Source organism: Mus caroli, chromosome 11 (genome assembly GCF_900094665.2).
Source record: "Mus caroli chromosome 11, CAROLI_EIJ_v1.1, whole genome shotgun sequence".
Lineage (NCBI taxonomy): Eukaryota > Metazoa > Chordata > Mammalia > Rodentia > Muridae > Mus > Mus caroli.
In genome coordinates this window covers 73,926,006-73,936,333 of record NC_034580.1, presented here as the reverse complement: position 1 = coordinate 73,936,333, position 10,328 = coordinate 73,926,006, and the positions used below count along the sequence as shown (strand labels likewise).

Here is a 10,328-nt window from a genome sequence, read left to right as displayed (position 1 = left end):
CCTCTTTTTTGCTAAAAGGTCCCAAACAGGGATAACTGCTTTTCTGAAACCTATTCTCTCTCTCTCTCATGTTCAAATTCTAATTCTTTTATCTTCTTCTTCTGGGAATTCTGCCAGAGAAGGGAGAGGAGGCACAGTGGTAGCTTCTGATAGTTACTTCTGATAGTTACTCCCCAGTAAGAAAAGATGGTTGCAGGGACCGCATCAGGACCCTCATTAGCTAGTTTATCATTTAAATCTCTGCTGTTTTTGGAGCTGTAAAACTTCTTGCAACCCCAAGACCTGAGACGCGAGTTTGTCTCTGGCATCGATGAGAGTGGGGACCGGCAATGTCAGGGGCCAAGGGGCGGGTGCGCAGATTGGTGGAAGGTAGGGAGGAAGCCCCTACAGAGGGGCTGAGGTGTGCGGTGGCCGATAGATCGGGCTTATGAGAATGAGCCACCTCTTCCTCCGAAGTGTCTGCATCCCCAGGACCTAGCAGCCCCTCAGCCAACGGTTTTTTAAAGACTGGATCGATCAGTGGCATGTCAATAGGAGACGGATCCACAGGGAGAGGGGGATAAAGAGAAGCCTGTGGGGCTTCAGGCATGTCTGTAATTATTGAAGGAGGTTTCTTGGTGGGGAGGGAGCTCACTGAAGCCACCCGAGACAAGGGGCGGAGACAGTATTCCACAACTGACAAAAGTTGCTGCTTCTCGGAATCATCAACCGCGCTTTCTACTAAATCACGAATGAGTCCCCAGTAAGTGAAAACATTTACAGGGACAGCATCGGGGCCCTGCCTGGCCAATATTTCATTTAGTTCTCGACCTACCCTTCGCCATTTTTTACGGTGTCTCTCTGCCCCGTCAATTATAAACCAGGGGCAAGCTTGATCTATAAAAATAAAAAAGTTTATCAAATCTTTTTTTTTAACTCGAACTCCCCTTTCTCTGAGTGAAGCTTTCAGGTCTGGTCTTCGACAGCTTAGTGCCCATTTCTTAGTGGAGAGGAATCAACGTGCCGAGGACAACTTCTCCTATGAGCGGTAGGAGCGTTCCTCAAACGGCTTATTCTTCTAGTCGTGACGAAATTCTCTTGGAGCTAGTCTCCATGGTCTCCACCGGGCAAAGGTCCGTGCCTCGAGCCCCATTTCTGGGCGCCACTCTGTCCGGTCCAGCAGGACTTAGTTATTCCGTGGGTTGAGGAGGACCAAGGCCTGAAAGAGAAATGGGCAGAGAAAAGGTACTAAACAGTCCCAGGCACCAAGTGGAGACATGAAGGAGGGGGTGACATAACTCTCATCAAAGGGTCAGCCGAATCTTCAGGGTGAGAGTTGTTGAGGGTCTGGTTTCCCACAGTTTGGTCTTTCACATCACACCATGATGGTTTCCTGACTCACTATACAAGTAATCAAGTGTATACATTGTAACAAGTGATTCAAGTGTAATTAGGACAGCAGGATAGGCTAGCATACCAGGGGAACAGGACATAACCAGGGAATACACCTACAACTGATACAACCTACAAAGGCAGCAATGTGGAAAGGGGGAAAAAAATACTAGTAGCTTAGACCAGCCTTGAACTCACTCTGTAGCCCAGGCTGGGCTCTGACTTGTGGTTCTCATTCTTCAGCTTCCAGAGTGCTAGGGTTACAGACATGAGCCATCATACCTAGCAGATTCTTCCTGAAAAACAACAGTATTGGGGGTGGGGGTGGGGTGATGGCAGTGAAGAAAAATGAAAAAAGGATGTATAGTGGCCTTCATAGATTAAAAACAAAATAAAAACAAATGTAGATATGATTTTTAGATTCCCCTATATAAACTAAAACTCTAAAGCTTTTAGAAAAGGACTGTAAGAGGATCTGTCACTCTCTCCCAGGCACAGCTTTCTTAGTATCCCAAGATACCAACCATTCACATAAAAAGACTTCCTCAAAACTGAAAGCTTTAGACTGTGAGTGTAGCTTACCTAGCTTACCCAGCATGTAAGAGCATGCTGGCTGGTATTATCTTCAGCACATAGAAAGTTAAAAAAAAAGGAAAAGAAAAGAAAAGAAAAGAAAGGAAAGGAAAGGAAAGGAAAGGAAAGGAAAGGAAAGGAAAGGAAAGGAAAGGAAAGGAAAGGAAAGGAAAGGAAAGAAGAGGAAAGAAAGAAAAACTTTAGTTTGCTAAAATGCTAAAAGCAGAGTCTGGCCACAAGTCTCAGCAGACCAGGTAACAATGGATCCTTAACTAAGAACATGTACTGCTCTCCCACTGGGAAACCGTCTCAGTAGTTTCTTATTCATAAACCTTTCTTATGACCTAGAAATTCCATTCCTAGGTATTACTCAAAGTAAACAACAGCCTATGTCCAGAGACTGAGCTATCGCTCACTTGATTGAGTGCTTGCTTAGGGAGCAGGAAGCCCTGGGTTTTGATTCCCTAAAAGACACACAACCCTCAACACTCATCGGGCAGGGGCAGGAGAATCAGGAGTTCAAGGTTATCCTGAGTTCATTGAGAGTTCAAGAGCAGACTGGGCAAGGTGAGGATCTGGTCTAAAAACAAAACAAAACACCCCCCTAGGTCCACACAAAGGTATGTACAAGATATTGTGACATTTGTTGAGCATGAGGCACATGATTTTAATTACAAACTCACTGGCACAAGAGGTAGTTAGATCTCTGTGAGTTCAAGGCCAGACTGATCTATGGAGAGAGTTCTAGGACAGCCAGGGCTAAAGAGTGAAACCCTGTCCTTAAAGAAGGAAGAAGGCAGAGGAGGAGGAAGAGGAGGAAGAAGAAGTAGAAGAGGAAATTAAGAAATTCACAGCAGCTTTAAACATAACATCCTCAAATGGAATGAACCCCAGTGTCCATCAAATGCAAGTGTCACCCCTAAATGACTTGTTTTCCTGAACTCAGCTGGGCCCATGTCCTCCAAGGCTCTCAGAGATTTTTTTTCCTTTTAGCTGTGATTTGTTGAGGTACTCTCTGCCTAGAAGGAAACATGCTGATGCTAGTTCAATAGAAGAATGTTATGTAGCTAGCAGGAACCATCTCCCAGATCAAGATCTGGAGCATGTAGCGCCATCAGAAATCTGTGCCTCTCTCAGGCAGCAGCCCCAGTGGCAAGCTGTTGCTGGATCGGATGTGCCTGGCATTGCCACAGCGCAGGCTCGACTATATCTGGCTCTTTCATGTATTCCCCATTCCCAGGGAGCCAAGGGCCCTTCAAATGCACGGGACTTCCCTGATGTCTCTCACGTGACTGTGTATTGCTTCCTTTTTGGAGCTGTGATGCACAGAACTGTTTTGAACAAACAGCCAGGGCTGGGGCATAGGAGAAGGGTCTGGCTGCTGTATCGTAGCTGAAGCACCAGTCCTGGCTGGGTTCTTTTACATCCCAACTTGCAGAGAATGAGGATTCCAGTTGCCCCAAATCCCAACCCACTGGTAGTTGCCTAGCATGACAAAACTGTCCTTGGTGTCCATGATAGCCAGAGGACTGCGAAGAATTCCCTTTCCACTTTGCTCCAGCAGGATAGCCTGCTCTTGAAATCCAGTCAGTTCCTGTTGAGTAAGGCACTTATAACTGGGGCAAAGGTAAAAGGAGGCGCGTGGCCTCTAAGAAAGCATATCTAAGAATTAGTCGGGCTGGTGAGATGGCTCAGTGGGTAAGAGCACCCGACTGCTCTTCCAGAGGTCCAGAGTTCAAATCCCAGCAACCACATGGTGGCTCACAACCATCCGTAACGAGATCTGGCGCCCTCTTCTGGAGTGTCTGAGGACAGCTACAGTGTACTTACATATAATAAATAAATCTAAAAAAAAAAAAAAAAAAAAAAAAAAAGAATTAGTCTTTGCAAGTTTTGGTGTGTCTCAGCTGAGTGTAAGAAGAAATCGTGTCACAGATAAGTGTCTGACTTCCTCCTTGGAACTGACTTCCCCCTTGGTATCCCTTGGTACCCAGAGGGCCATTCTGTGATACTGTAACAGAATGTTGCAGGCTAACTAATTCATAGAGAACGTAGGCTAACTAGTTCATAGAGAATGTATGTTTCTTTCTCTCTACCCTGGAGGCTGGGAAGCACAAACCAAGATAACCGTCTTATGACTGCATGGTTGAAGGCAGAAGGTAGAAATATAGGCAAGAGGTCAAATCTGCAGCTGCATGTCTTTTGCTAAGCCACACCAGTCCAAGGAAAAGAACCAGTCCCCAAACCGAATCAGCTCCATGGTGCCGAGGACACTTCCCAACACTGATGCTGTGGGAATAAGTTTGCAGCCCATACTTCTCTGGGAATAACGACCACAGCTTTGTCACAGCAAGCTTGCTCCTAGCTAGCCGTAGTGCAATTCCAAAGTCCTGAATGAGTCCAGGTAAGTCTGTTTTCCTGGCTCCCCAGTCCCACCCCCACCCCCACCCCACCCCCACCCCAAACCTGTCCTGCAATTCTTTGCTTCACCGATTATTTATTTCCCTTAACTCATAACCTAAGCCACAAGAGCCAGGTTTGGGTTTTGTATTTTTATTTAAGGCAGGGAAAGGCTGGTGATGTAGTTAAGTTGGTGGAGTGCATGACTAGCTCATAGGAAGTCTTAGGTCCTAACCCCAGCACCATCAGGTAGAGGTGAGTCCTAGGTATAATCCAAGCACTTGGGAGGTAGAGGCAGGAGGATCAGAAGTTCAAGGTCGGGGCTGGAGAGATGGCTCAGCGGTTAAGAGCACTGACTGTTCTTATGAAGGTCCGAAGTTCAAATCCCAACAACCACATGGTGGCTTACAACCATCTGTAATGACATCTGACACCCTCTACTGGTGTGTCTGAAGACAGCTACAGTGTACTTACATATAAATAAAAAATAAAAATTATTTAAAAAAAGAAGAAGAAGAAGTTCAAGGTCATCCTTGGCTACATACTGGGTTCAAAGCCAGCCTGGTCTACATGAAGAAAAGGAGGAAGTGGGGAGGGAGGAAAGGAGAAGGGAGGAGGTATGTATGTTGTAGACTAGGCATGCTGGGAATTCATGATGGGTCATCTCTCCTGGCTTCAAAACTATTTCAAATATTTCCTAGGGTCTCCTCCCTTGTCACTTGAAATATTCTACTGTGTCCAAAGTATGTTTCCTCTTCTACCCCAAAACAGAGGGAAAGAGGGGAGAGACAAGGAGAACAGACAAATTCACAGGCAGATGGCAATGAAGTTCCCAGGGCCCCCACCTAGTCCACATTAACAACCTCAGCCGTGGTGTGTTTCTTGCAAAATAGCTCTCCATGGTTAAGCTTTCACACCAGGGAGAGATACTTCTTGGAAGCCTACAGCATCACAGAGATTTTGGAGTGCCCGTAAGGAGTTGTGTAACCTTGCTCATGCTGCCCCTTGGTCTTTCTGAGCACTGTTTTCCCTGCACATACAAAGGTCTGAGGAGGGTCTTTTCCACGGATGCCCACCCAGAGGACAAATGAAGGCTCAGCTCTGCTTGATGGGGTGAGGAAGCAGGCTCAGAAGCACAGCCACTTCCGGCCGAGGCTGTCGAGGAACGCCTGCTGGCCATTAGACTGGTTCTCTGGGCAGAGCACAGGAAGGGAAAGCCAAGGCAGAGCAGAGAGCACCCAGTGTCCTCCGGTCCTCCCGCTGAGTCCCACCTCCAGCCCTCCACCCTGACATCAGCTTTCTTTTTCTCTAGATACTTCCCTCAGCCACTGAGCTCCTCCCCTTGAGTAAGTGCCAAATAGCAGTGGTTTCTGTTTCCTAGCTGAGCTCCGCCCTGTGCAGAGTTCTGTCTTCCATCGAGTGAGGAAGAGAGAGCATTGGGTCCCCTGAGATAGAAGAGATGGCTCTCTTCAGTGCCCAGCCTCCGTACATTAACCCGGTGAGTTGTGGGGTGCAGTTGTGGGGTGATTGAGGAAACGCTAACGGCCACATCCAGGGGAAGTTGCTCTGGACCTGTGGGGAAACAACGGAGTGACACAGATAGAGGGTGGGGTGTCCTGCAGACAGCACATAAGGGACAAACATGCCAGGCATGCCAGGCTGGGTCATCCTGATGCAGCTCGTGTCTCATGCTAGGCTTACTGTGCCTCTGAGGACCCAAGGGTTCCACTCACCATGATTTATGAGGTGGATTAATATGTGCCTCTTCCATGCTACCTGGTAGCATCTACAAAGGAGACAGTTTATATGGTGATGTGGGTGGGCTTGTTGGGGGTGGGGGGAGGTAGCAGGTAGCAGATATTCACATGACACTTAATGTGTCTGCTTTAGAGAGGATCTCTGTTCAGCCATTTACAAACTAGGTGATGTCGCACGCGCAGTACTTTCTCCTCTCTGGGCCTCAGCTACTGCATCTGTAAAATGGAAATAATACTTAGTCTGTCTCCTGAGGTTAAGGTAAGGAGAAAGCAGATAGCACACGTAGGTGTTTAAACAGCACCTGGAACATGGAGGTGTCTTGGGAGTGCACGGGAGGGGAACAGGGAAACCCTCCCCTCTGTCCTCCAAGGGCCATGTTAGAATTCACCCAAGAACACTTCCAGAGTGTGTGCAGACAGGCAAGTAGGGACTGTCTTTTAGTGCAGGGTGCAAAGGGCTGCCTTGGGCTCCTTTTTCCGCCCCCTGTCTATAGGTGGTTTTGTTTATTCACTAGGAAGCTTAGTAGCCACACTGTAAGTGGAGACACTGAGACTTTGAGAGGTCGAGGCCTTGCCACATGTCCTCAGATGGTAGGTGACAGCGAAGGAAAGTGCTTTTCCCAGAAGAGGGGATGCTCATGGGGAGATGGCAGTAAAGGAGACAAAAGTGATGCTCCCAGGAACCTTCTGTAGAGTCGCTGTGTATGCAGGTGGGAGACAGCAGGGTCTGTAGGTGAGCTGGCTGCCAGAGCCCAGCGTCAGAGCCTGCTCTAACACAGCTCTGGGCTTTGCTTGGGGCTACCGGTGTCCTCAGCCACAGGGTTAAGGCTTCTGACTTGGGACCTGCATGGAAGGTAGATGGGAAAGCTAGAAGGGACCGTCCAGTGTCTCTGTGGGGCCTTCAAGGGCAGAACGTGTCACAGGGGCATGATACACCCACTCTGGTTTCCCACCAGGCAGAGCTGACAACTTGGATTTAGAAAGTAGACTTCTCAGCACTTGGGAGGCTGGTAAGAGGGTTTCCGTGCGCTTTAGGCCTGACGGGATTGCCTAGTGAGTTCAAGGTTAGCCTGGGCTATACGACAGTGCCCCATCTTTAAAACAATCAGGAAAAAAAAAATGAAGGAAGAAGCAATATTTTCAAATATGAAGGGAAATCCTCCCACAGGGGAGGGAAGAGGTTAAACAGGTCTTGGTGGGAGACATGGAGGCTATGTCGCCATAGCACTGGGATCACAGTTCCTCTCACCTGGCTGGTCTCACTCAGTGACCCACTGACTTCTGTAGCTGTGGGTCACACGTCCACTGAAGTGCTGACGTTGTACAAAAGTCATGTGACTCATGTCCTGCAGAGGAACAGTGTTGTCACAGCCTGAGGGCCATGTCATGGACAGGCTTGGTTGCTGACTCCCATGAGGGTCCAGAAGAAGATGGGACTGGGCAGCATGACTCTCTCGTGTGACCCTGGTGACCAGGGGCCAAGGGCATGTATGTGCTTCCTCATGAAAGGGAGCCTATGTCACCTATGACGGAGAACATTAGTTCTAGCGTCTGAACCCCAGGCTTGTCGTTAACCAGCTGTGTAGCTTTGGGCAAGTTACTTAATTTTCTGCACTTCCGTTTCCTCACCCACAAAGACAGGAAAACCAAGGCTGTTAGGATGCTTAAGGGACTGTCTGGGTCTTTGGACTTCTGGGACGGCTAGGCCTTCTGGCTTGAAAGTATGCCAGACACTGCTGGTACCCAAACTGTGTGCCCCAGTAGACCACTGAGCTGACCATACTCTGTCTGTAGGCTCTGCCTTCTGCATGTCCCAACAGGAAACGGAAGCAAAAGACCTTAGCCTCTGGGTAGAAGACGAGTCTTGGCAGCCCACGCTTCTTCTAGACAAAATGTATTTGTTTGTTTGTTTGCTTGTTTGTTTGTTTTTGTTTGCTTGTTTGGTTTGTGTGTGTGTATGTGACAGAGGTCAGAGAACAACTTTGGGAGGCAGACTTTTTCATCTGCCATTTGGGTTCTGAGGGTCTAACTTGCATCATCCGGCTCTGTTACGAGTATACTTATCTACTGATGCATCTCACCAGAACAGATCTCTTCTTTCCGTCTATTTCAGAGCCTGACCCTTCTTATGAGGTTACTGGTGATTTTTTAAGGCTAGACTGGGTAATTTAGCAATCTCCCCATGTCCACGGACTTCAACCTATCAGCACAGTCCCTTTCATCACTTAAATCAACATAGTCCCAGGTTCCGTGCCTTTGCTGGGGGTGAGGGAAGGGTGAGGTGTGCCATACAGACCTTCCTGAAGTCTCTCAGTCCTAAAGTTTATCTATGAATTAGTAACCAAGTACAAATAGCCCCTCCCACCTTCTATACAATGACCTCATTTGGGCTCAGTAGGTGAGGCTCTGGCCACTGAGCTTGGTGACCTGGAGTCCATAGGGTAGAAGGAGAGATTCCTCTGTGTTGTCCTCTGAGCTCCTCAACCACACAAAAATGAATAAATAACCACAGGTGCTGCCTCTCCACTGTTCCACCTCCATGCTCTCTACCCTGAATTCATCACATGCAAATAGCATCAATTATTGCTATTTATCCTGTGTGTATAGACATACAAGGAAGTGTGCTTGTCTAGAAAGTTTGAGAGCCTGGGTTTAATCCCTAGCATCACAGAAACAAAGCAAACAACAACAGCAACAGCAACAACAACAACAACAAAGCATTTGTTTCCAGTATTATATATTGACTTTTAGTGGACTTTTAGGTCCTTCCCCATCTTTTTGCTATTCTTGTGCTTTGCTTATAAGATTCACTCATGTTAGAATAAATAATGTGTCTCAGACTTTAGGACACCATTTAAGATACTAAAATCTAAGCCGGGGATGGTAGGACACATTGGCTCTCTCAACACATAGGAGCTTGAGACGGAAGTTCAAGGGTCAGCTTTGGCTACAGTCTGCCTGGGCTAAGTGAGATTGTCTCAAACAAACAAAAACATGAAGTCTCAAGAAGGGTTTTTTTTTTGGGGGGTCGGGGGAGATTGATTCTTCAGAGATAGATCTGTACTGCTCTGCCCCCATGACCTCTGTCCATTATTCCTGTCTTTCTCCCAGACCTTCTGTGCACACATGTGACCACATCCCTATCATGCACTGCACTTGTGACCACATACCTATCATGCAGGTTTCACAGCTTGTGGTCTTCAAGGAGTACAGGTGGGTTAAGTGTCGAGCCTTCAGCTGCCAGCAAAAGTTCTAAGGACAATTTCAGGAGAGGGGAGGGATTTTCTTTTCTTTATTTTTAAAAAGGTTGATTTTTATTTTTGTTTGTGTGTGTGTGTGTGTGTCTGTGTGTCTGTGAGTGCATGCCATGTGTGTATAGTGCCCAAGGAGGCTGGAAGAGGGCGTCAGATCATTGTGCTGGAATTTCTAGTAATGAGCTGCCTGGCGGGGATCCTGGCATCTGCACTTGAGTTCTCTGGAAGACTTCTCCTGCCCTGGAGGAGTTTCCAATAACCATCTCGTCAAGCTAGGGACACAGGAAGTGGTTTTTTGTCTAGAAAGTTTGAGACCCTGGGTTTCATCCCTAGCTAGCACCACAGAAACAAAATAACAACAAGGCCAATCCACAGTTCCCTCAGGCTGACTGGTCCCCTGCATTCCACAGACCTGCATGGGAGTGCAGACGAGGGTGTGAATGCAGGACCTCAGACATAGCCAAGCTGTGATTTGTTTCAGGTTACCGAATCACTCAGTGGCAGAGCCAACACGAAGTGTGAGAAGGCACTTCCCAGAAATGGTTACAGTGGGGTCAGTTCAAATGGGACTGGAATATCTGGGGAGCCATTACAGGCTTCCATAGGTTCTGGACAGCCAAGGATAAAGACCGAAAGGAAGTCAGTGACAGATAAGAGAACCTGGAGGAGGTATTGGTTAGTGATAGAAGGAAGTCAGTGACAGTTAGATAAGAGAACCTGGAGGGGGTGTTGGTTAGCGATAAACAGGATGGAATTCCTTAATAGTGCCAGCCATTAACAACAGGAGAAGCCGAAAGGAACGAGGTAGAGATCCAACAGCAATGCAGAACAAAGACCAGCAAGCCACAGTCAAAGGAAGTTCTATAGATTTTTTTTTTTTTTTTATGGGTTGGAGAGCTGGCTCAGCGGTTAAGGGCACTGACTGTTCTTCTGAAGGTCCTGAGTTCAAATCCCAGCAACCACATGGTGGCTC

The 10,328-nt window shown here is 47.5% G+C and overlaps 1 protein-coding gene across 2 annotated transcripts in view; it reads left to right on the top strand.

Moving 5' to 3' along the window:
• Nucleotides 1-5,570: 5,570 nt before the first annotated feature.
• Lgals9 (galectin 9) overlaps nucleotides 5,571-10,328 on the top strand; it is a 22,855-nt gene continuing 18,097 nt past the window's right edge. Inside the window, exon 1 of one of the 2 annotated variants that reach the window (XM_021177629.2) lies at nucleotides 5,571-5,842. In XM_021177629.2, coding sequence (XP_021033288.1) covers nucleotides 5,804-5,842 — 39 coding nt within the window. In that variant the 5' untranslated portion in view covers nucleotides 5,571-5,803. The remainder of the gene's footprint in view (nucleotides 5,843-10,328) is intronic. The other variant, XM_021177630.2, reaches the window with a different exon arrangement.